Source organism: Clinocottus analis, unplaced genomic scaffold, assembly GCF_023055335.1.
Source record: "Clinocottus analis isolate CAN_PGR_092001 unplaced genomic scaffold, fCliAna1.0.p SCAF_25, whole genome shotgun sequence".
In the NCBI taxonomy this organism is placed as follows: Eukaryota; Metazoa; Chordata; class Actinopteri; order Perciformes; family Cottidae; genus Clinocottus; species Clinocottus analis.
This window is the reverse complement of record NW_027175987.1, coordinates 4,828,618-4,855,780: the sequence shown is the minus strand read 5'-3', so window position 1 is coordinate 4,855,780 and position 27,163 is coordinate 4,828,618. Positions and strand designations below refer to the sequence as shown.

The following is a 27,163-nucleotide window of genomic DNA, read 5'->3' as shown; positions in this document are numbered from 1 at the left end:
TGTTCTTCCTACATATCTGTTTTTCAACTCAATTCAAATTAATTGTCTGTGCTACTGATTCAATGTCTGACAATGTATGTGTGAAAATACTTTGTATAAGCTAAATAATATAATACAGTAGAAGGGAAGGTATTAGGGAAAAGCTCTAAGTGGTGTGCTAAAGGGTGAAAGAATATGTACAAACATTTGAGAACAAAGTCACTTTGTAAACCTGTATAAATTTCTATCCAATTAAATACACAGACATCCCGCACACTGCAGACACAAAATGTACCAATCAACAGTTGTTAAACAAGGCCAATAAATAGGCAAAAATATACTTTTTTAATGAGGAATAGATACCACTGATTTTTTCACAAATATAAATGACAAACGTGTGCATCTCATTTGCAGTGCAAGCTTGTCAGTCGGTAAAATATGTATAGTCGAGCACCATTTATCAAAGTCCACAGCCACCTTTTATGAGACTTTCAAATGCATCAAAGGCTTTGTGAAGTGGCACAACTCCTAGCAATATAAAAAATATCCTTCACCTGGCGGCAGGATTGTAATAAAGGCGATGACTGCCCTGGTTGATATGTTATTAAAGGACCATAAAGGTAAGACAGCCATTATGTTTGATCTTGGCCTTGTCAAGTTGGCTCCCAGAGAGACTCCTGTACTCGGGTGACTTCCCTATAGCCAACCCTTAGTTCCAGTTTAGTGTTTACCTTATTCCTGCTGCTGGTGCACTCACCCAGCAGAGACTTGCAGCTCTTGTGAACGTTCACGGCACAATCTGAAAATGAAACACAGCAGAACAGAAACACAGTGTCAGTGCTGTATTAGCTACAGAGTATACAGTACAGAGGCAACAGTGGTGGCTTCCAGATTGAATATGTACAGGAAAATTAAAACGGTAAACAAAGTTAGAATTTTTTTCAAAACTAATCCAACAGCTCCCTGAAGGCAGTCTTACAAGTAACAGGCGGTAACTCAAACAAAGCCTGGAGGCATGGCTTTTCTATGGCTTCTGTTTGTTGACACAAACAAGATTTTTTTTAAAGTCGCACTGTAGACAGACCAGGAACTCTCTTTATCTCTTTTTGTTCACTTTTCTCTCTGTATGGAAAACAAAGCTACTGCTGTCGGGTTTCAATGACATGACTGATTGAATCTCTGCTGATTAACACAGTTGTTTTGGAAAAAACATGCTGCAGAGGCATTAAGTTCTCCACTCTGTGTTGTACCTAATTACTAGAAAGACAAAACACTTGTAAAACAAAACAATGCAAGTCAATCTTTCAGTCTGACTACAAAATGTATAAGGAAAGCAACAGAAGCCTTTCACAAAGGGCCAAAGCTGGGCCAACGAACGAAGTTATCACTATGCAAAGCCTAATCCCAACCAAGCCATGTAAAACCCGGCTGACGTGAACAAGACAAGCATGGCCTCAATGCAAAACAGACACAGATGCATAGAGGGGAAGAAATACATATGCACACTAAAACAAGGACTGCTTCTCTGTTTAGAGGCTGATCAGTGGAAACATGGTCAGGGAGTTTAACAGCCTGATCTAATACAGCTATTAGTGAAACGCAAACTTCAACTGACTGCACCAAGCAGGCCACTCAATACTGGAAAATACCAAAAAAGTTAGAAAAAAAAATCATGCGTCAGTGATGTCTGTGGTTTTATCTTTTCACTCATACTTAAGTGCTCAGCTTTCTATGACGGCTAGGGTCTCAATGCCCTCATTTTTCTTGTGGAATAATTATTGAGCAATGAGTAAAACTCTCTCAAACTTGACCTTTAGTTATTGTTTATGGCTGGTAATAAAGTGAACATGTTAGTTTCATAACCAACGACCCACCCCTCCTTTACATGTAGTGTGTTACATTGGGCACGAGGCTGTACGGGGATTGTCTGAATCTGTCTGCATAGCTCATTGTGAAAGGTGGCACTCCTGTGAACAACAGAGGTAAAACAGGATGCATGCTAGCAACTTCCACTCGCTGCTGTGAAGCCTAATGCAAAGGCCTCTGTTACCCCTTGCCCTTCTGTGTGCTGGCACAATGGAGGAAATTACAAAAATCTTCCTCCCATGCAGTAAAGGCACAAAGCCGAGAGATACTCATTTTTGTGTGCGAGGGAATTGAGGATGAATAAAGAGAAGGTGAATGTACACTGTGAATCCTCTGTACAAGAGAGTTAATGTAATCTATTTGTCCCTTTTATATCGAGCACAAACCATTTTACTCTATTATTTCACTTTGGTGATAATCTCAAACCTACCCCCTATGTCTCCATCTCTCTAGTAATAAATGAACAATTGCTGGCCGAGCTGGAGGAAAAGAAAATAGAAACTGCTGTATGAATAATCTTCACTAGCAGTGCTGTGTCCCTTTTTGAGTCGGGTCCAGCAGTACTGAACTGCTGAATTTATGTTCAAACGTCCAATTTCTTTCCGACAAAATGCACAACAAGCCTTCAATGCCAAATGAAGTCTATCAAGTCAGTAGAGTAGTACATCTTTAAAAAAAAAATAAAAAAAAGACCATAAACCGACTGGGACCTTACCGCTGGGAAAAGCATTGCTAAGAACAGGAAAGATAAAAGATAGGTTGAACAAAAATCCACGTCACTGCAAACAAACATTGAAGTCATCATCACTGAGGAACTCATAGGTCAACTCTTTCTGCATTGATTGTGTCATTGATTATACTCAGACTGCATGAAAAAGATGTTTTGCTTTGTGGAAAGAAAATCCAAAGATAGGCAAGAACACTGTGTTTTCTGTTTACAGATAGCACAGACCTTATCCCCGATGACTCGCTACAGCTACAGACCACCTTGCCATTTGGCAATAGCACAATACCAACAAAAAAACATTCACAACCAACAAATTAAAGTATGCACAGCTCAAGCCAGTGTATAGTGTCATAGTGGGGTAAATCATCAGGTGGAAGGAGTGGGTGAGTGTCAGCTCTGCCATGCTTGAGCCGTGTGATAAGCTCTCGTCACTCACTCATGTCAGCAGTGCTGTGGTTTGCACCGAGCTCCTCGGGACTCAGCCTCCCCAAAACCACCACCACACCCAACATCTGCTGACTAGAAACCAGCCCATCACACAAGAAGCACACGTGCGGTGTACATTGCACAGTTCAGTAAGCCACTCAATTAACTAGAAATACAAATGAGGTCTTGGGCACAACAGCTGTCTAGTAAGTGAGCAGAATTTTCTTTGGCTTGCCCTGGATGGTGAAGAAAAAAAGCTAATAGAAAGATGAAAATAAATATTTAAAACAAGTTATAATCTATGCTACAAATACTCCTCCAAATACAGAATGTGTTGCCTCCTGTTATGTATCTAAGAGACTGGAATCAGCAGAACTCCTGATAGCGGGTAGGTTGTTCCAGGGAAATATCAACTCATACAACAAAATACTTAGAAGGTGTTTCATTATTTTGCCTTTGAACACTTTCAAATGCAAGACAGTGTGTGTAGAATTGCAAATTCCAACACGTGTGGTTTTATTTTACCAACTAGAAATTGTGCATGCGGATCATTTACATTACTGACCATTTCCCAAAACGTTTTGTACACTTTTAAATGCTTAAATGGACCTTTAGTCGCTGCTACTCTACATTACATCACAAGTGCATCACATAATTTTGCCAACAGCAGGTTGCTAGCGTAGTATTGAAGTGTTGATAAGCTGTACTCTGCTAATGTTAGCTCCAAACGTTTTTGTGTTCACATGTAATGTTTTAGAAAAGTATCTCCTGTCAACCTCTTGCGGGAACAAGTATCACTATTACACCCGCCCCAAGCACCGATGTCGACACTGAAGGCGGTCATGCAGCCATTATCGGAGCCAAGGTCCAGCGATAATAACAGTTTGTAAAACATCCTATCGTCACCGACTAATCAGCGAAACTGATCCATCTGTGGACCTATAGCCCACAGACACTAAATGTATATATGCATTGTTAGACAAGCAGCCAAACCCCAACCTTGTATTGCAAGAATTAAATCATACAATCCTTTTTCATGAAATTTGTGGTTTCTTTCTATTGAACTTTCGGGTCTGTCTATCAATTCATGCATTTATGATCAACTCCCTAAAATACCTTTGATCAGTAAGTATAGGGTCACGCTAATAATAACCAGTTCATAGAAAAATTCTGCAACCACAAATGAGGAAAAGAGGTCATAACCATCGCTTTGACTTGTTTTTACACACAGCAGCTAAAAACTAACATCGCCTGCTTCCTGTGTATGTAAGAGGTTACTTTTAATTCCATGATACAATACAGACACACAAAAACAAATCTTGAGGCAAACCCTGAAGTGGCCAGTCAAACCATGACATCATCTAGTGAAACAGGAGAAACAGGGGATCAGGGGGGCTGTTTACTCTCTGTGAAGCGAAACATCTCCCCCCACATTTCCAGCCCAAATGGGAGGGTCATGGTTACCGTTAAGCACCAGAAGTATCCAGATAATACTGGAAGGGAAAGCTACTGCAAAAGTAAATCTAGATCAAGATAAATGTTGTTTTCTTCCAAGTGAACATCTCACATAAGTTCAATTCTTATTATCATTTTATACAATGTTACACTTATTTCTACTTTGCTGATTAGCCCCCTTTATGAAACGTATGTCGATCATCTGACCTAATAACAAGGTTAATAGAACTATGAAAAGTATGATGATGATGATGATGATGATGATGATGACAACAGTTTGGAGGTGAACATCGGCAGACACCCAGAGACCAGGCGCGCTGCAGGGCAGAGCAGTGATGCGTGGAGAAGTGGTGCGCTAACCGGGTGAGATAGATGGGTGAGACCCAGAGTCAGCGGAGTGGGCTGTTATGCACCGGCGGACCTGCCAAGGACAATTAGCACCATGTGACCCAGAGAGAAAGGCTTAGTGCGAACAGAGAGGTGGAAGAGAAAGAAAAGCAAGACTTTGACGATGGAGAATAATAACCTCCACATAATTGTGGAGGTTAATAACACCGAGCCAGTTAACTAGCTGCCACAGCCTGGTCTCTTGAGTCAAGTACTACGGGATGAAAACAAGTTAACATAAACTGCACATCTTCGACTGTCAACTGTACATGTGGATAACGTTGCACTAAACCTCCTTGATCCCCCCCACATCGTATTAAAAGGCAACACCTGAGCAGGCTTGCGCACTTCAACAGCAGAAGTTATGTGAAGCTAACGTAAGCTAGCGATCACCTGTTGAGCTCCGTGCAACGTCTGCAGCCAACAAACTTCTAAAAGAGACACATGAAGTAAAACTGAGAGGGAACGCTGTACAACAATAACACACAAAGACACACACCTAGTCGACGCAGTGTGTTGTTATAACTTTGAGCTTATTAAAGTCGAGTGCTTCCCCAACTAACCTTGGTTAATATTTCTAAACAGAAGCGATTGAAGGCAGGCTAACGCGCTAATGTGGCTAATAGTTAGCGAGCTTTACGTTAAACGTAACTGAGATTTAATTCGGCGGGCACATTTGTGAGAAATTAAATACCGAAGGCACTTCAGAAGTGAGGTCCCGACCTTGTTTTAATACACTGAGTCAACCCCGACGTAACGCTAAATATTTAACAAGCATTTAACTGTGGTTAGCATGTAGCTAGCTGCCTAGCTAGCGGCCAGGATGCCCGTAGCGGTCCACTGAGGGAAACAACGGCAGTTGATCCACCTGATCCCGCTGGAGACCATCGCTGCTGGAGCTGCCTCTTACCGTTCCGACGAGACCCCGGGTCTGTCTGGATCAGCTGCGGCCAAAGGGAACTGTCGTCTGCCCGAGATATACATATAGCAATTCGGCCATTTGGGATCAACAGCAACGAGTGTCCCACATTTTGTTGCCGTTTTGTCCAAGTTTTGAGTCCTACTCTCACTGGGAACAATCTCTGGCGTACAAACGACGCATTCCACAGGCTGATTCTCGGCTGAATCCCCACAGGGCTTGGTTCAAATTAAAGGTACACTCACTTGTTTTCTCACGCGTCGAGTGTGTGTGTGTGTGTACACCAACAGCCCATTAAGTGTCAAAATACAGGATTTGTAACTCCTTCACGCTGAACAGTTATGTTTGATAATTGGGGAATTGTCTCTCTGAGGGAAGGACGGAGAGACAGGCCTTGAAGTGTTCTTGGCTGTTCTGATTATTGTCTAAGAAGCAGTGCGGTCTGTAGCACACTGGATGTACATTCAAGAACAAATTAGTTTAAAAGCACACTATTAAAAAGACAGTCTGTCTTTAACTATAATCGGGTTACAAAAAGTATACATTCATTCTTATTTAGTCTATAAAGAGGTACATGTCTACTATTTCCATTTAATGCTACTTTATGCATACAGCTGCATTATCTGTTTATAGATTATGATGCATTACTATAGATTTAAACCCCAAATAATGCATTTCTGCAGAGTACTTTACATTTTTAAATTCTTAACCTTTTCTTGTAATGGATATCATATTCAAAAATGTACTGTCAAATAGGGCAGGCTACAGGGTGTTGAAATGTTCTGTGCAAGTCTACTCCACAAATGGACTCACACAGCTGTGGTTGATCCAGACAATGTATTGCAGCACACAAAAGAAATGGGAATTGTGAAGAATATTTCAAGCCAGAGCAACGAAGTTGAGTCATGCTGTAGATTCATGTAAACATCCGTCAGGCGATGGTGCTAATATATCAGATAACGCACAGTGAAAAACCAGAACCCACAATACGGATGCTTAGTGTGCATGGGGAATTGCAGACTGTGTTTATCTTCAAGAGATAAAATGCTGTTTAAAAAAGGAACTGAAAGAGAAAACCATCTTATTTACAGCAGAAACGTGCAACAGAAAAGCCACAGTCAACGTGATAAATGTCATGTGGTGATCACTTCCTGGGTTATGACATGAAGACAAAGTGTAAACTTGCTATTTTTTTGCAGTGTATTTATATTGCTTTAATCTGCCTCAAAATAAATGTATCATTACCGCATCAACGATGCAAAATACGAGATTAGGAACACTGTTTTTTTTTGCCCGTATGCTTGACTGCTCCAACAAGTGGTTGAGTGGGCATGCATGCAGCAGCGTGGCTTTAAATAGGTGTGCGTTTGTGTGTGAGCGGAGCACCTGTGCATGTGTGTGTCAGGCTGAGAACAAGCGTGGGTGCGTGTACACCTGTGGTTGTGGTGTTACTCACTCATGCACTGCAGGCCATGCTTTCTCTGCAGTGTCTTGCTGCACAGCGAGCAGGTGGCACAGTTGGAGAAAGCGCCTGGCACCAAATAATGCCCGTTGCTGCTTCTGCTGCCACACACTTTCTCTTTCTCTTTAGTCTCCCGCTCCTTCTCCTTCCCCCTCTCTTTCTGCTGCTCTTTTTCTCGGTTCTTACCCTGCAGAGGAACAAGGGCAAACACAGAGAGAGTTTTTTTACATGCATATGTGTGTGTTCTCTTTTACTTTGGCACATACTGCATGGCTGGGTATGACACTGCATAACCGTGTCAGAGGCAGGATGTATAACAGGGTTGTGTAAGTGGATTAGTGACAAGTTTTTGCAGCAACATGCACACCAAGGAACTGTTTACACCTCAAGATTTGGTATTTGTGAATGATATTCAGTATATATATATATATATATATATATATATATATATATATATATATATATATATATATATATACCATTGCAACATGACATTGTGTACCATGTCTCTGTGGTATAGGTTACCTTATCTTTATTGAAGGAGCCAGTCACCCTGTTCCTCAGAGAGCTGAGAGTCCTCTTCACCTTGGTGCCTTTCTCCACCTTCTCTGAACGATCCTCCTCCTCTTCATTACTTGTCAAAGGAGCAGAAAATGGAATACACACCAAAAAAATTAAGCAAATACAAACATACAGAAATGGAATCTGCTGGAATGTAATCATCTCATGCTCATATTTGATAATTATTGATATTTACAGAATGTAGTTTATTTGATCGAAAGACAGTGTCTGTCTTGTTATATATCTCTATGTCATAATCCTCACACTCTTTTGTGATTGACAATGTGAAAATCAACACACAACATTATTTATGTCAACCTTTTCAATATGTGAATAAATTGAAATTAATTGTAATGTTTGAATGAAAATAAACCCAGATTGTATACACAAGAGCATGTTTTTGCTGTACAGATACTTTATGATTTAAACCTTTTGGTTTTGACCATACCTTGTAAGAGATGGCCAATAAAACAGCTCTATGCAAATACACAAGATATATATCAACTGTAGTTATGTGGACATTTAGATTTTCATCAAACACTTACTCGTGAGAGAGGAACTCGTACCAAGTGACATTTCCTGAAACTTTGCTGTTGGGTCTGTGGTTCCTCTCCTTCTCTCTGTGGAGGACAATGAGAAAGTTGTATTGAGAGAGTCAGTTTCAATATTACCACAAATAACTATTAGAGACGTTTATAGCAGTTCAAATAAATAGACAATCTGTGAGTATAACATGGTGTAGCCGGCAGTGCACTTTTGAACTGTTTTAACATAATGTGTTTCACTCGGTCAGCCGTGTTTCATTGTCAAGTGAGCTCAACGTCAACGAAGGATTTTGTGAACTAAAAAATAAAATACTCTCATGTTACACAGACTTTCAAGAGATGGTGGAAGACTGTGACAGGGCCCAAACAGGCATATGCAAACACACTGCCCAAAACATGCATGAACATACAGGGACACACACACACACACACACACACACAGTGCAGTGCAGTGCTCCCCTGGGACACAATCTGGCTCCGCTGCTGCTCTGAATACTGGAATGAGCGTTTGAGCGAGCAGACCTCCCTCTCCTGTTTACTTACCCATGGTACAGCTTTAGCTCCTGCAGAACTTTCTGTACCATCAGCCTAAGACAAACAAGACACTGAGGTTGAGTTGGGGCTCCTAGAGGAGAGGAAAGGAGAGGAGAGGAGAGGAGAGGAGAGGAGAGGGGAGGAGAGGAGAGGAGAGGAGAGGAGAGGAGAGGAGAGGAGAGGAGAAAAGAGGAGAGGAGAGGAGATGAGAGAAGAGGAGAGAAGAAGAGAGGAGAGGAGAGGAGAGGAGAAGAGAGGAGAGGAAAGGAGAAAGGGCGAGACTGCTGGGAGCTTTCAAACTGTGATTTAGGGAAGAATCCTCCCTTGCCGGCTGCGTCCACACGATCACCAGAGCGCACATACACTACACACACACACACACACACACACACACACACACACACACACACACACACACACACACACACACACACACACACACACACACACACACACACACACACACACATGCTAAGGGGCCATCTAAGGAGCTGGGCAAGAGGAGGTTGCAGACATATGACATGGAGCAGAAATGTCAGGAGGGAATGGAGAGCCCCCCCCCCCCCCTTTATGTGGGAGTACCAGTTTATGACAATTTACAACTACAGGACAGTACGTGAACTATTGCACTGAACCATTCAAAAGCTATAAGTATAATTTACAGGACACAAGTGATCAAAAGTTGCCTCCTGTGGATCAAACCAGAGAAGTGTCTTTGTTCTCTCTTTCTTTCAAGCATCATTAAACCTAAGCTGCCAGTCAGTCTGAGGCATCTTCTAAAAATGAAATCGATATTCCACCACATATTGCGAGTCATAAAGTGGCGGGTAGTCTAAGTCAAGCTGGAGATGCAATTGATGTTCAGGCTTACATATGGCTGTGTCCTTCAGAAGAATGCAAGTTTTCTTCAGGGTCAAACTCCTCTGCTGCAGAGGAAGAAGATGAAAAGGTCAAGTAGGAAAATGGCTGCCTGCTGAGTGCAAAACACAGAAATTAACGTATGCTCTACATGCGCAAAAACTCTGCCCCACCTCCTGCGGCCCTTGCCGCCTGTTTGGACGTCTGCACAACACGAGAAATGTGCGCAGCACGGGAACATTCATCTGTGGCGAGGATCTCTGAGCGGGAGTACAGATGTCTGCCGGGAACACCACCGGTCTGAAAGCCCTGAAGGGTAAACACACATGTACATTCAAGCACATTTGATCTGCTTTACCTCTACCCCTGAATATACAGCTAAAAAACTCACCATGACACCTTTTACATGCCAGCGGCCGTTATGATTTGGCAATTTATGTTGCAAAACTTGTTGTTATTTTCATAGTTCTGCACGTATCAGAAAGATTCTGCCCTTTGTTATTTAGTGTCAGATATCCAAGCCGTGGCCAACCATCAAACCATCAACCTTAAGGAATACATCTGGAGATTATCTAGAGTTTTCTTATTGTCAAAAATCAATAGTCTCATAAATATATATATATATATATATATATGTATATATATATATATATATATATATATATATATATATATATATATATATATATATATATATATATATATATATATATATATATATATATGAGAATTAAGTCACAAAAAACATATTAAAACACTCATTAATCAGCCGAACTGTTGAACTGGGTGACACTTCATTATCGTGAACACAAACTCACTGTAGTTTCTTTGAATCCCACATACACTGTCCCGTTGCTCTAAATACTCATTTAATAAATAGTCCCCAAAAAATGCACAATATCCTCTTGTCCGAGCAACATTTGCTAAAAACTTTAAAGAAATTACTCAGCCTTTTATTTAAAATTAAAGTCTATATTTTGAATTGCCGTTTTGGTCTTGAAGGGATTTGTTGACAATAATCTGTATAATGTGTGGCTATTGTTTTATTACCATGCTAGTGACTCTGGCTCTTCGACAGGGGGCCCTCGGCCCGGGGACATCTGTCTTCTCTCCAGGACATGCTGTGCAGCTGGAGGTCTCCGGCTGGGTGGACTGGAAGATACCTCTCTGTCCCTCTTCATCATCCTCTCTCTCTCCATCGCTGTCCATGGCCATGGTATCCAGACTCAGTCTGGCAGCATAGCAATGAACACACACACACACACACACACACACAGCAGAGGGTTCAGTGAAGCGTATCTATGACCACACAAAACATTTGAGCGAGACACTCTCTGAGCTAAGTTCATTTTTGTGTGGTTTTCTGGTTTTGCTTTCATGAAGTATTTTGGTGCACCGGTTATAGTCTCACCCAAAGGTAGCCATGACTGCATTGTTTTAGAGGCTGTGAAAGAACAACCAACTAAACCACCAGAAACACTGAGCTCAGCTCAGACATATGAAGCACTTTAGACTTGGTTCTGTAGGTTTAGGCATATTCAGCCCTATGAGATCGTTCTCTTCAATTCTCTCGCCGTCCTTTACAACCGTCTATCGTCTTACCTCCTCCCTAGGTTGACGGGGGACACAGGGACACCCCAGCTGTGCCTCCGAGACGTTGACATGGATCTGACCAGAATAGGAAAGCTGTCCAGGTCTGGCTCTCCGTCTAAATCCATAGTGAGTTGCTCCCGTACTCCTTCTGATTCTGTTAGTCCTTTCGCTGATTCCATTGATCCCAACAGTCCATTCAGATTAATTGTTAAGCTGAGCCCTACGGCCGGGCCTGACGCATCGCCACCAATGATGCAACCTGGCAATAACTTCGGATTAAGCTGAGTGACCACAAAGTTTTGATGAAGTTCCTCTGCAGGGAGTGAATAGAACGGGGAAGAAGATAGTGCATTGACCTGGGCGGAGTGTGTGCTCAAAGAAGTCTGCACTGGTTGGTTGATGGCAGGACTGTCTGAGTTTAGTGGCACATGGAGGCCAACAGTTAGGGTTTTGCTCTCTGGGACTGTGGTTACTGTGGATGGAGTCAACTGTGCAGCCGGTATCCCTCCTTCCAGGTCTCTAAAGTACTCCGAACCTCTGAGGGAAGAGCTGAGGCCCAGCAGGTTCTCCAGACTGCTGCTCACGTCCGCACAGGGGCAGTCATAGTCGCTGACTACTGAACACGCATCCTGCAAGTCAGAAAAGTGAATTATTCCAAAGCAGATGAGAGACAGAAGTACGAGGATAGACAAGGAGAACAGAAAGAAGATGAAGGCATTCTGAACATGAGCTCTAATAGTCAAGTAACTCAAGTAGGTCTATTGCCATGTAGCAGCGCTGTGAGGCTCTATGTATTTAATACATTTTTTTGTCAATACCGACTCACAATGACAACGCTAACGTTGGTCATCTTTGACAGGTACTATGTTTACCACACTCGATTTTATTTAGAAGGTTAGCATGCTAACATTTGTTAATTTGCAATCAACACAAAGTACAGCTGAGGTTGATGGGAATGTCAGTTTTGCAGGTTTTTTTATGTCATCTAAGAACATTGACAGATGTATACATTTTGACATTTTGATGTAAAGGAAAAGGCTAAAAGTTATTGCAATGCATCCCGTAGGAAGAGGAATGTCTGAACCAAATGCAATCCACTCAATAGTTTTGGATGGATTTTTTAAGGTCTTGTGGTGGTGCAGAATGAAAAGTCAGGGGATCATCAAAGTCATGAGGATTCAACCATGAATGTCTGTACCAAATTTATATCCATCATGAAATATTGAGATTTTTTAGTAAAAAAAAAACATGGAACGCAAGCTAAATTGAAAATACTCAGATCAAGATCAAAGTGCTTTACCTGGTCTTTATTGATACTACCAAAGAAGACGTCCTCAGTGACAGAGGCAGGGGATAGTGAGGAAGAGGAGGAGGAGGATCTTGTCCCACTGGGAGCATGAGGCTGGACGCCGAGCTGGGCACTGGGAGGCCCACAGGGCTGACTACATGGCTTGCACTCTGAAGCTGAAAGATAATGGACGTGATGTTCTGAGTTATAAACATTTTCCGACGACTGAATGGCGCATGAGGAAGAAAAAAAGAAAGGAACACAAAGAAAGGCAGACGTGGCTAATTTCAGCAGCTGCACAACACCTGTGTAATCAACTCTAGCGCTGGAAGAAAAGCTCAGTTACAGCCCCGTGCTCCATCCTCTCACCAGAGCCTCCTTTACATTTCCATTTCAGAAGCAGATTCCTTCACATGATGCCACAAACCACTGTCATCTCTGCACACTGCGCGATGAGCCAGCGGTAGTCTCCACATCAGTGGTGCAGAGCTGGAGATTATTCTCTCACTGAGCTTTCAGCAGCCCGCTCGTCTGTGGTAAATAATGTAATTTAAACACATGCTATATGAAGGAACTGTACACTATGACGCTTGGTGCCACATATCTGAGGTAAAAAGGGCTATTTTAACATTTCTTACTTTGCACTAAAATGAAAAAAAAAAAGTATCAGTGTCTCGTGGAGTCTGAAAAGTCTGTTAAGGCGTCTGAGTAAGTCATGTTCGCTGTGAGGGTTTCAGCCACGGCATGCCCATCTGAGGAGGGGAGTGCCGCTACGACACGTTACATAAGCCTCATTTCATAACGGCTGCTGTGAACCCGAGTCGGCCCGTAAGCCAGCCTGGCTCCACGAGCACTGACTTCATTCTCCTTGAATAGATCTTGCCCTGTTTCGATTCCCCGTTGGAGGTTGATTATTTTTCAAAGGATCAGTGTGAACTGGTATACTGCTGTCGCTAACGTCCGGGGACATCTGTGATTTCAAGGATGAAGGAATACTAAAAGAGATGATGCAGAAACAGAAACATGCTGGGAGTATATATTGTGCTGTAAAGCACAACATCAATACAATAAAAGCTTTGAAATGTTCCACTGAGGGAATTGAATTCAATATTCAATTTGATCGAGCTTTAGAAACGTTCAAATATATGATATAATCCATTGTGGAATCTACATTACAATGAACTGTGGACATACATACCCTGTATGCTCTGGTGGTTGCCACTAAAATCAATGGACGTTTTCTTACTCCCCACTGTGAGCGATATGAAACGCTCATCTCTGACATCAAGCAGACCTGCATTTCTGTTTATGAGACCGATTCCTTGCTATTGAACTGCAACATTATGGCTTTTCTGTTTAATTGCTGTCTGTGTGCGAAGATTGTTTTGTTGGGCCTCAGGTTTTGTTGCGCAGTGAGATCAAAAGCAGACGGGCCGCACTGCGAGTCCTGCACATGACTCACAAGAAACCAACAGCATCCACCCCGCAGCCAGAGATGCGCTCACATAAACACACAGACAGGCACACGGTAGATCTATTTTCTATATTACTAAATCACCGCCCGAGGCTGCAAGGATGGCAGTGTCCCCGTGGAGCAGGACTTTTATGAAAGTCCAAATCCCACTCGTGTTAAGTGTAAACTCAGACACTCAGGACAGACACTGCTGCTTGATGCTGTCCAGCGGTGCTGCTACAGCCTTTTATGGTTGGCTTGCATATCTGCTTATACATCACACAAGGACAAAACCTCCGTGTGGGTCGCTGTGTGTGTGCGTGTCTGCTCAGGTGAGTGTATGTTTGTGTGTGTGTGTGTGTGTGTGTCTCTATAAGCAATTTGGCACAGTCACAGTCAGCTGTTTTCCCCACAGTTAGCTCTACATAACAAAAGGTTATACTACTACTACTAGACTACTACTATAACTATTATCAACCAATACATTACTTAATTACGTTCACATATTGCCACTTAATATCTAATACATCTCATAATTTATGTACTTTGTATTCATTTTCTTTTCTTTTTAATGTTTTTCCTCTTTTGTCTGCTTTGCAATTCTACAACTGTAACTTTTGTCTACTCTGTTGAAGGTCTCCTCTTCAAATCAAAGTTAAGGACAGAGGGTGGCATGCATATACTGAACAGATTGTGTGACACTACGTTTAGATTTTGGACCCAAAAAAGAAAAATTGACTTGACAATAAATCATCTATTTTACTGAATTTATGTAACTTAAGCAGGTTTTTTTCTGTTCAGAGTCAAAACACACAATTCTCACAAAAATATTTGTGAGAATTAAGCTTAAAAAGTTAGAATAATTAATGAATTAATCAAACTGAATAAGAACAGTGATTGCCAACAAAGTAAACAACTTTAAATCTATAGAAAATATACTTATTTTCCTCATGCAGAATGTAAACGACAGATTGAGCCTCGAGTCTGTTTGTGTTTGATGAGCTCTGTGAAACAGAAGACAATTAAGCAATTTGTCTAAAGAAGGAAATGATGGCACATGTTCACCACAGAGTGTACTGTACATATGTTTGAAAAGCTACATGACAATCACAAGAGGAACTGTGGCATCATATGAGAATCAGTTGACTTTTTGCAATTCACATGATGAGTTTATGACAAAGCCCGGAGATTTAGAAAAAGTTTCATCAGATGATTTTTCAGCAAATACACTAGGACAAAAACACCTTTTTACGTTAAGTCATTCTGATGACACAAAAACACACACCCACCCACCCACCCACCCACACACACACACACACACCCACACACACACACACACACACACACACTGACCTCATATATCACCCAGCTACAAAAACACAGGTGACAATAAAAGTCACACATGTAACTCACCTAACATAAATATATTGTTCAAACCTTCAAATAGAGTGTTTGTATTAAGGTCATAACGACCGCTCAGTACCTGGATGATTCACGACTGCTGTGCAAGCGGGTCCGTCTAAATGTGTGTGTGTGTGTGTGTGTGTGTGTGTGTGTGTGTGTGACAGATGTTGTGTGCTGTTGAAAACAGAGCACAGAGGCCGTTAGATCCGAGGTCGGACCGCACATCAAAACAACTGTCATCTCACAGATCCTCTTTGATCAGAAATTCACCCGACTACTGTTTCAAAGCGTCGAGCTCCACAGACACCACGGCTGAAGCAAAATGGAAGCATCCCACACAGCTTCTTTATGTCTCAAAAAAAGAGAGAGTAATATTCCCCTAAAGATAACAGCATGGGAACAGACAGTGTGAAATAATTCAAGCGCTGCGTGTCACAGAAGGATGAACAGGAAAAGATGAGTTGTTGCATGAGTTGGGTGTATAAAACTCCATTTATCAGTCTTTTCTAAGTGAACGTTTGGGTTATCTTTCTTAATGGATTTAGTTGGAAAACTGTCAAATCAAACCAAACCACATAAAAAAACCTAGTTATCCGTTAACTCTACATTTATTAGAGCAGTGTCACCACACCAACTTATCGCACAACAATGATCGAATAATGAAAGTTTTCTTCTCAAGTGTAAGAGCACGGTGACATTTCTGTCTTCTCTCATTTTGTACAATGCTGGGATAGAAATGAGTCATTGAACTTTGCAAAAAAACACCTCCTCCGATAAACAGCAACCATCACTCGCCACAAGGTAAATATGGTAAATAACAGATAACAAATCCTCTTATCCTGAGGTCACATCCAGTCCACGACCTCTACTGGACGATGACCTCTTCTCTCTGCCCAGTTGTACGCACTTAATGTTCCCTCTGTTCTGTCCAACAAACCCAACATGCCTGAAGTGCAACCATGTGAAAGCAGTACCTCTTTTGAAGGACCATCTCTTCATCCAGAGTTTGGAGAAGGAGGGCCAGGAGTGGTTAAGGGAAGAGTCCGCCATTCGAGCAGCACAGTGGGGAGGCCAGCTGGAACTAGAGCTCTCGCACACTGGAGCTCTGGCACCCAGCGAGAGGAAGAGAGAGAGAGAGAGAGAGAGAGAGAGAGAGAGAGCAGGAGGGGAGAGGAGGGACGAAGGGAGGGGAGTCGAGAAAGAGAGAGAGCGCAAAGCAAGGAATAGGGAACTGCTGGTTGGGGATTACCTCTCCAAAGACTGGAGACAGAAACAGAACAGGGAAGCCAAAAGAAATAAGGGGGAAGAGTAAAGGAGGCGGGGAAGTGTTGCTTTGGATATGTTGAATTTTATATTTATTTATGATACTCTAAGAAAGGTTTCGAGCTTTTGTTTTTAATAATAAACTCAACTCGTACACGTTGTGAATACCTATGCATTTCCTAGTTTCAGATAAAAAGTCGAGGCAGATCTTCGCTGACTTTCACAAGATGATGGTCGACAAAAGAACAATGAGGAAGTCAGAAAAGGATGTTTGGGGTGACAGAGGGTGGTGCAGGTGGGTAGTAAAGGAAAGCACCGTGTATTTTAATATTCTCAGATTTCAGTAAACACTCAGGAATCAGTTGAATGCTTGAAAAAAAAGCATGTTTTATTGTTCCAGGCCAGTTTAAAGATGGTATTGTTTTAGGGAAATAGGGAAGAAACAGAAAAAGAGAAGGACATTTACGCAATGAAAGTATAGAGCAATGATACATGAGGTTTTTTTCTTAGTCTGAGTCACAGTGGAACAAACCATCATATCTTCTGGGAAGAAGTCAAGCTCGTGAGGTCTTTAAAAAAGCTAAAAGAACCTGTGAAGAGGAGCGATCAGCATACAGGAGAGAGAGGAGAGTATCTCTCTCTGCTGCAGCGACTCGACACAGAGTGTAAGTACGGATGACTGTCAAGTTCAGCTCACTGCACATCAAGTGGAGAAGTCGTCTTACTTTCCCACAGACAGAGGAGGCAGAACAAAACACTGGCACAGAGAAGGCAAGTGGAAATCTACCACAACAACTCTGCTGCAGAAAAGTGCTCCACATTTCAGACGATGCAAAGACAAAGGAGAGTATAGGAGCTGGGCCCTTGTTTGCAGAGCTGAGTTTGAAAACTCAAAACTCAGGAAAAGCAAAATAAACTCCACTTACATTTCGATATAGGAAGCAGATGGCGGCGTGTCACTCCTCTCTGTTCACCTAATCAAGGCCGAAGAGAAGATGGTTTTAAGTTCCTCAGGTCTGACGGTGTTCAGTGCGAACGTCGGGCTCGCCCTTCACACTGAGTGCAGAGAGTCAGCAGCCAGCCACAGGATCTCACCCCTGCTTCCTCTTTTTCTCATTCGTTGCAGCTGAGAACATACTGAATGGCCCACACGTACAGTTTCACACATTGCCGCTGCTTTGTATAGTGTTGTGGCAGCTCACGCACCCGATGGTGGCACAGCCTGATCGCACTGGTGCAAGTCTTGTGTTGATGAAGACTGACCTATTGACCAATTCACTTTTCTTCTGACCTCACAGACTCTGAAACCCATTTCATTGTGACCGAGAGAATCAGCAAAACTAAAGGCGATGCATTCATGATTCACTGCACACACATCCACTCATCGAGGAGTTGCGGCGTTATCTCATGACTTTCATTAGTCCGATCTCTGTTCTTGCGTTGGGCATGTTCTTGTTTTGCAGCTCCGTGCTCCCCATGTGAACGGCCCTGAGAAACTGGGTTAGGAGGAACTAGCTGTGTTAATAGTGGTTTCAGTCCGAGCATTGCTTCATCAAAACTGCGCCTCGATGCGCGCTGCACCAGTGAGCTTTAAGTGTAACTTACTCTGAGACGTCAGTGTGAATGGACATGGAGGCTCACATGAGTAAGCTGCCAGGCCCGAGGTTGCCCACTGCAACACAACTCAAAAGCCGTGAGGAGAGTACGGCCTCACAATGCAGCAAGAGAAAATGTTTTGAGAGAATTATAGAGCCATGAGAGACATAATGCAATAAGCATAACTGATGTTGCGTTGTGGTTCAAACTGAAATGTTTGAGGTTCATGTATTGATTTCATTCTTTCTGTTGCTTTTGCATTATAAAAGGTAAGATAATCAATACGGCAGGGAGCCGGGTTAAATAGGAAAATGTTGGCAAAGTAACGAAAGCAGGATTCAGAGTTCCAACATAACCCATTTGCAGGGTATTGTGTGAGGATGTGCAGTGGTCTAAACACACATCTACAGTAGCTATTAAATGAATGCAGTAGAGTAAAAGGATGAAGTAGCATAACATGGATATACAAAAGTCCTTAAAAAAATCATACACAGCGAAGTGAAGAAGAGTCGGTTTGTCGTATATCTGCAAGGTAAAGGCTTTTTCTGGCAGCCCGCCTCAGTCCATAAAGCACAAGACGACATATATTCTCCAATAATTTTATTCATAATTTTAATATAAACAGTTAATTGTTGAATAATTTACACACAGCAAGATTTTTTATTTTCATATCATTGCAACATTTTCTGTACATGTCACTACTTGGCTCTCCTTTGAAAACATAGAAAAAATAAATTGTCAAGCGTTCATTTAGTCATGGCACATTTTTGATCCTGTACAATATGCATGTATTTCTGTTTGTCTGTGTGTGTGTGTGTTTAATATGTTGATATCTGTGATACATAAAGATAATGGCACATTTGGATCCAGTGTGAGGGATGAAGCAATCTCTGTGGGTTGCGGGTTGGGTTTTTTTTTTTGGACTGTACATACACACATATTCCTGCTGTCTGCATACGCACCGATGTCTCAACATAACGTGTACACAACATATCCCAAAATTAATACATCAGCATATTCATCGGCAATAAATGACTGATAAAGAGGTATCCTGCAAGACTACACACAGCATTCTGGGGACCACCTATGTGCACTGAGGAGAGAAAAGACTTGAAGGACACAGAGGAGAGGAGCGGCAGGAGCGGCGGGAGCAGCGATCAAAGACAAAGAAAGCCGTGGTAAAGACTTCAACAGAGGACAACACGGACAGAAATCCATTGATTCAAACAACGCACAGCACAGGAAACAGGATAGAGATAAATATAAGGTATTGGTGTATAAACTGGAGCAGACCACTGGACCGACAGATGACTCCTGAAAAGAAGAAGCTGCTTTTCCTCAGATGTGTCACCACAGCGGCGACGCCCCCTCACCCCCCTCCTCCCACTGTCGACCTTTAGACAACAGCGGATCTCCCCCTGATCAATAACACAAATATGAACAGTTCATCACAACACTACTGTCGGACAGTACTAAATGCATTCATAGCTGAAGGTGCTTTACTTTTACGCTGAGCCTCCTCAAAAGGGAAAAGTTGGAGATTTTGGGAAATACGCGCGTTCCCTTACTGGCAGAGAGCCAGATTCTGTCACGTCGGTCCCTCACTTAGAGGCCACTGCTGGCTAGCTTAGCGTAGCATAGAGGGGATCGGCTGGTCTGACTCTGGTTAATTCATTCATCAATCCAATATGTATTAATTTGGAATGAGAATGAAGTTTAAAATTGTCATTTTAAAGGCGGTTTGCAATTCAAGGAACAATTCCTTTGTCAGGAAATTCACTAAAATGTTAATTGACGTTTTTACGCTTCAGTGTTTGTACAAAAAAAGAAAACTATAACATGCGTTAATTGTTCATTTTGATTTTGTTGGACAAATTTCATATTTCCCAAAATGTCAAAGTATTCCTTGAACACCTCCAGCTTTACAGTCTAAACTTAACGATGTATGGTTGTTGAACCATCAGTTTTCTCTTTTTCCCCCTCCTTTTCTCTTATTTTTTTTTTTTTTTAGCTTATTCAGGATTTTATCACTCATGTTTCCTCTTCTTCAAAAGGATGTGCAGTGGTCTTTTCCAGTTTTTCACATACAAAAAAAAAAAAAAAAAAAAAACCAACAAAAAAAAAAACACCACATTAGCAAACTAAACACACGTTTTGTCAGAAACAATTTCATACAACAACATCTGTGATAGGTGACATATTTGTGACACAAGAAAGGCTTTATGGGTGACATGCTATGGTGGCTGGGCGGGTGGTTGAAATGCATGGCAACATTCAGGACATGCATTGGATTAAGAGCGGGGGTTCATTGCCAGACGTTTGAGGCCACGTACTGTTCATGTCTGCGTACACAGGGGAAAGCCCTCAGACTGGAGTTGTGCTGCTCCCGTTAAATACATCGGCAGACTTGACTCTGCTGTTCTGTGTAGTGGGTTTGTGTCATGAAAAGAAAAGAAAAATCTTTTTAAATTTAGAAAAAAAGTTATATACACATTGATAACCATGTTAAATTCATAATGTACAAGAGTAGTAAAAGTTTACAGTCAGAAAAAGTAATTGTATTTGCCCTCCATACTTTGGCTAAAAAAAAATAGAAATCAACATCTCTAAAATGTAATACTTTTTTCTTTTCTTTAAAACAAAACAATAATACATACAATGCTTTGTTCTCACCCTGCGCTGTGTCATTAGCATGCTCTATCCAACCGCCTTTTGGGTCACCAGAGTTCAACAAAACAAACCTAAACTTCCCTAAAAAATAAAGTACTTTTGTTTTAAGAGGGGGGATTTGCTGCTATCTACATTTGAGAGCTTATTAATCTGTTCTTTTTTAAAAACATTTCTATTGTCCAACAACAAATTGCATTTAAAAAAGAAATCTCCAAATTCTAACGAAATCCCTTCTTGCTAATCATTGGTTTTTGCATTTCGTTTTGGGGCCGTGCAGCAAAATCAGTGAGGATCAAATTATCCGATTTAGACGATTATTTTCTCTGCATAAAGCATAAAATCCAAATTACAGCATTTTTCCACTCAGCAGTGAGAATGTATTTTTTTCTACAGTGACAACTAAAAAAAACAGAATGCATAAAAACATTATTCCTGTGTTTTTCATTTCATGTTTGGGGTGGAAAATCCTCTTTGGTGATTGGTGGAGACACGTTTCTGCTCTGAGGGGAGTGGAAAGGGTGGGAAGGGTCAGGTGGGCCGTTAGTCTGAGCAAGGCACTATGGGTCGGGGCCCTGTTTGCTTTGCCGGCCCTGACCGGCAATGCTCCCGTCCAACCACAGGAGGGCGGTCCAAACCACATCCCATCAGAGAGAGGATTCCTAACTATCTGCAAATGGGGGAGAAGGTTCTCAAATTTATGAAAAGAGTGTTTGGGTTTTTGTTGTTGAAAACTTGTCCGTGGAGTCATCATCTCCATTTAGATTTTTGCAAAGGATGTTGTGAACTTGCGCTTCAGAGTAGATAAAAAAAGGTAGGTAGGTCGCTCTTCTTCCTCCTCGTCCTCTTTATCCTCCAACCACAAAGCATCAGGCCGCCTCCCTGAGACGAAAAGTTACAATCTAGATTTCATGTCTGTTAATAGTTCTTATGGCACACAGGATTGTCCCAGTCCAGCTCTTTTTCCTTTGCAGAGGGGGGCGGGGGGAGGTTCCCTCCTCGTTAAAACTTTTTAACCAGCTTAGACGTCAGTGTCCTGATCAGCCAAAACAGACCCAATCCATGGCATTGACAGGAAATAAAGGTTATCTCTTGATATTCACAGTAGAAAAAATATACATACAAAACAAAAATCCGCACAGAGAAACAGACAAATAAACCGACCACGGCTGGAGGAGATGTGGGATTTGAACGCGAACCGTTTTGACCACGAAGAGTCCGATTGACAGACAGAGGAAGAAGAGTAGGGCTTCGTACCAGACGACAGGGCAGTCTAGATGTGACTTTAAAAAAGCGTGAAGGTCCAGGGCTGAGCTCGGGTGATCACATGTATGCATTCAGAGCCCAGAGATTCAGGTCAATGTCACATCCCCAGAAACCAGTAAAGCCACTACTACATACACTCCGGAGGATTGGTGAAGGAAAAAGGCAGATATACACAATAAAGCTACGCGGCTTCTTCCAGTGCCCAGGTAAGCCTCTTCTGAGTAACCTTATAAACTGTAGCAACAGTGAAAATGACTGTCCATTAAGCCAATTAACTGCCTCATGTTCCACATATAGTAAGTGCGGGGGTGAAAAAATGATAAGGAAAGTATAAGGTATAATAGTCGTATATCTTACCCTTAACTCCAAAATCAAGACATTTAAAAACAGAGAAGGGCCAAAACATCCTAACAATATCCACATACTGCAGGGGGTCAGTGACGGCTTCCCCCGGCACACAAGAAGAGAAAACTGAGAAAACAAGGAGGGAGAGGAGTTTCATCCACCACAAGGGGAAGGAATTCATCTGCAGTGTTGGTAATGTACGATAAAGTCATATTATTTGAAATGATTGGATATTGAGAGACTGACGGGGATGATTTGGGCTCTTTAGACCGATTCCTCCATATGCACTGAGGTAGACTCTGGCCAAACACAAAGACGACAATTATTTACTCACTAACTAGCTAACTAGCACTCCTGCTGCTCACCATCAGCTACACCACCTGTACAATAACAAACTAGGCTTTTACGTCGCTCTACTCTCAAACATTGTAAAAATGCTTGACTAAAAAGCTAACTGTGTTCTTCTTATACAATGACAATGATCATAATAAAATAAATATCTGGTATTTCAAAGATATGGGCACCATCTTAATTAAAAATTGCATATGCATGTGAACACTACCACAAGATAAGCAACCTAGGTCAAGGTGGAGACGTGAGCTCTGTCCCATTTCGATCGTACATACTAATTCTAACTGGATTTTGAGTATGCAGCGTATACAAAGACTAACTGCGAACTAAAATAAGAATTTAGTATTAGTATGTCGTGTGGAATTGTGACACAGCTGAGGTCCACCATTTTTCTGTCATGTACGCAAAACTGACGGGCATCAGATTTTTTTTTTTTTTGTATATATATTTTTTTCTGCTTTTATTTCCAAACTATCTCACAATTTATTTACAAAGTACAAAAGCCCAAGATTGTAACTCCTCAGAATAATTAGCTAAAATCTACATCATAACCTCGGGCGCCTATGAGTGCACAAGAGCACAGTCTCTGGCCGATCCACAGTGTCACCGCTAAAGCACTCGGCGAACATTAATGTTCAGACCGTACGCTGGCAACAAGCTAAAACGAATAATACAAAATTTAAAAATAAAACTGCCCCCAAAGACTTTTACTTCTCTTCTAGCGATGAACAAAGTTGTAGCTCTACAAACACAAATGTAAATGCAGCTTTGATTTCTCTGCCTCTCCTGCCTCACGAGAAGAAATGCAGCGAGAGCACAGAGGCGTGTGTATGCGTGTGTGTGTGTGTATATGCGCGCTCACGTGTGTGTGTGTGTGTGTGTGTGTGTGTCACTAGCCGATATAACTAGCCTGGACGTGGCTCTGGGTTTGAGAAGGCACTGGTAAAACATGGAGGCAGCTTCTCTGCTTTCTCTGACTCTGATTCTGTGGGTTCTCCTTGTTGACAGAAAGCTGCCAACACTTTGGCTATACTATAAGTGCTGAATGCTGTTCGGTTAGATTGGCAAACACACTGGTCGTGTCCAGAAAGAAAAAGAAAGTCTGCCGACTATCGCCTCCCAAATTATCGACTGCTGCGGTTGGAGAGGAGCGATCATGGAGGATCGGCTGTGAAACGCTGACGGCCTTTGGGCGCTGAATAAAGGTCGTAGTGAATTCATATTGTTAATGAGAGATCAGCAACACATTTTTTTTTGTTGTCCTGCAGCTCTGAGTAAAGGTACGGTTGACAGGAATGTTTTCGATTCCAGGCAGGAGGAACAAACTTCAGCGAGTCGATTATTAAGAAGGAAAAGCAAAGTCTTTCATGCGTGTGCTCTGAATCCGATGGTGTGGCGATGGCATCGGCTTTGCCAACAGACGGGCAGAGCCGGGGAGGAGGGGGGGGACAACGAGGGAACGAGCAGTTCCAACTAAATCCTGGAATGTCAGACCTGAGTGAAATAGCTGCTGCACACCGTGTCCTGACGGCCCAACTGCATGTGATAGCAGAGAGAATAATAGGATTAACAATCACTCACTCACTCCCTCCCTCTCTCTCTCTCTCGATAGAGAGAATGCCCCTCTCCCCACTACCTGCTGTGGACTCTGAACACAGTTGGAACTTTCCGTATTTCTCTCCAGCCCCTCGACCACAAAATGTGGAAATTTCCAATAGCCTGATTTTGAGCAGTGAGTTCAGCAGCCAATGGGAAGCCTCAGGAAGACTGAGGAGGGAGAGCGTGCAGGAGGTGTGTGTGGTGCAGAGCAAAACCGAACCACAATGAGAGGGCAATAGAATGCGTGGATTTAACAGAGCCTTCCATCGAACAACGGAGGTCCTGAACCGAACCCGATCTCAGGTGAGATGTGAAGGGAAGGCCACCGCTCTCCGATTTGAATAATGAGGGCGCTTCATGCTGGTCACAGAACAGACAGAAAGATTTGAAAAACAGAAGGGCCTCATTGTTTTCACTTCACCTGCATTTGGCTGAGAGCGGTTGTTAATTCCCCATCCTGCCCCCGATCCAAGCAGCACCCACACTGTCGTTCATTAAAAAGCCATCACCGTTACGCCAACACAAGGAAGTACAATCACCGGGCAAAGGACGAGCTCTTCACACTCTCTCACCTCACGGACAGTTAACGACGACCTGGACAACCAGCACAATCACGTGAGAGACGCAATAAACCTGTGATAAGTAACACATAAAGACCTCAGCTCCAGCGTGATCTGACCAGAGAGACACAGCAGACACAGAGACAAACAAACATCAGGTGCACTTCCACCTAGAAAGACCTTAAACCCCTTTTATAAAGCTTTTTTTTGGTTATTTCTTATTTTTTCCATTGCTGTAGTAAAGTTTTCTCCTCAGCTCTCAGAGGGAACAAGGTTTTTAAAAAAAACAAATGAGTGATCTGACGATATTTTGTGGGCTTTCTCCTTTCCCATCCACGCACACAGAGAGTAATCAAGAGGGACTGGAGGCCTAAGACACAGAGAGCACTGATGGTAGATTAGTGTGATTTCTTGGGCTATAAAAATAAGAAAATAAAAAACCCAGAAAGAAAAAACCTGGCAAAACAAAATACTAGCAAAGCTTCTGATGAAAATATTACAAATATGAACTATTTACAAAAACATCAATATGCCATATATTATATATGAAATACTGGTAGACAAATACCAATATTGCATATATACTATATATATTATATATATTTATATATTTATATACCCACTAAAATATATCAAAGCAGCAGCTATTGGTCAGTCTGAGGAACTCTTTTGTCAAATTCTTAACTGTTTAAATATCCTTCAGCCATATAGTGAGGACACAGAAATAAAAACTGAGAAAGAGAAGAGGAAAAGAGAAGAGAAAACAACAATAAAAGCAAATAAATTAAAACTATTCACCAAACACCCGATGAATCTGTGTGTCGTTTGGAATTCTGCAGAACCAACAAAATAAAAAGTAAAATAAGAAAACATTCCTCTAGGAATAGATGTTTGTTCTAGAATCAAGTCTTTGAAAGTCATCCCCCTGTTCCAAACTGATTAAGTCATTGTTCAAAGGGAAATTAGTATAAGCGCTGATAGACACTTCTCTTTGTTTATAGGCCACATACAAAAAGGCCACTATCTGAGTAAAAAGATTTCACTTAGAGAAAAAACAAAAAACAAAGCACAGAAATGTGGAAATGCAGATTGGTAGGGAGGAAGGGAGGAACCAGTCTGGAGGAGGTTGAGCATAAGCAGCCTTCTTGGTTGTCTAAGGTTTGTTGTGTTCACAGTTTTGTTTTTTCTCTGTTTCCATCACAAGGAGTCCTGGAAACGTGGCAATAGTGAAAAACAATAGATAGGTAATATGGTAATAGAAAGTCCGATGTGTTGCTGAGAAAGTTAAAAAAAAAAAATGGTTACACCATGTTTGCATTCCTCGCCTGCCTGTGTGCGGCAGCCATGAGGAAGAAAATAAAAAGTCCTGAGATCGGTTTCTTTTTTGAAGGGCTTCTCCAAGAATACGAAGAAAAAAAAAATCATTGGAAAATGATGTGAGGAACATGATAGATACAGAAAAAAAAATGGACTGGAAGAGAAAGATGATGAGGGGAAGGTTAAACAAGGTCTTTTAGGAAACAGGAAATGTTAGGAAGGGCTGGATCTGGGCAACGATAAGATTCGGCCGTTCTTCTTGCCACCGTTCATGTGTGTGTAGGGGACGTGCTCCTCATAGTTCCCCCTGAGGGCCACCGAGGGCCCGCTGTCCCTGCCTAAGTTATCCTCTCTCTGGGAGTATGAAGACGGGTCCAGCGGGATGCTCTCCATGTTGTCCAGGTCCAGGTCATACTCCTCTGTCTCGGGCACTTTGTTCTCCTCGCTGTAGAAGAAAGAACACTCGTGGAAAGACGGGTGCAGCTCCTCCCGCAGCATCTCGATGATCTCTTGGAACAACGGCCGCATCTTGGGGTTGTACTGCCAACACATCTGCATTAGGCTGTGCCTGGAAGAGGGAGATGAAGGCGTACAAAGCTTTAACCCTTTAATGCCTACCCCAGGACTATATTACACCAAATCCAACGCATTCAAACTCTCTGGGCACACTCAAAACAGAAGTACTGTGTAGGAGAAAAAAAGGTGCACCTTTTGATTTGGAACATTGAGGTATAACAACGTT

At 42.1% G+C, this 27,163-nt stretch overlaps 3 protein-coding genes across 3 annotated transcripts in view; all 3 read right to left on the bottom strand.

Annotated features, from left to right (window-relative positions):
- Window positions 1-145: 145 nt before the first annotated feature.
- On the bottom strand, window positions 146-10,861 carry LOC137794403 (rho guanine nucleotide exchange factor 28-like). Its single transcript, XM_068591121.1, has 8 exons — window positions 10,770-10,861; window positions 9,893-10,028; window positions 9,733-9,787; window positions 8,328-8,402; window positions 7,747-7,855; window positions 7,216-7,408; window positions 711-778; window positions 146-157 (listed from the first exon to the last, which is right to left on the bottom strand). Exons 1-8 carry the CDS (start codon window positions 10,770-10,772, stop codon window positions 146-148), a joined length of 651 nt encoding a protein of 216 aa, XP_068447222.1. The 5' UTR covers window positions 10,773-10,861.
- A 456-nt stretch (window positions 10,862-11,317) lies between these two features.
- On the bottom strand, window positions 11,318-16,507 carry LOC137794402 (uncharacterized). The gene is made up of 3 exons (XM_068591120.1): window positions 16,432-16,507; window positions 12,613-12,776; window positions 11,318-11,941 (listed from the first exon to the last, which is right to left on the bottom strand). Exons 1-3 carry the CDS (start codon window positions 16,505-16,507, stop codon window positions 11,318-11,320), a joined length of 864 nt encoding a protein of 287 aa, XP_068447221.1.
- Window positions 16,508-18,911: 2,404 nt separating this feature from the next.
- Window positions 18,912-27,163, bottom strand: part of insrb (insulin receptor b) — a 78,563-nt gene continuing 70,311 nt past the window's right edge. Inside the window, exon 23 of the mRNA XM_068591564.1 lies at window positions 18,912-26,989. Coding sequence (XP_068447665.1) covers window positions 26,635-26,989 — 355 coding nt within the window. The 3' untranslated portion in view covers window positions 18,912-26,634. The remainder of the gene's footprint in view (window positions 26,990-27,163) is intronic.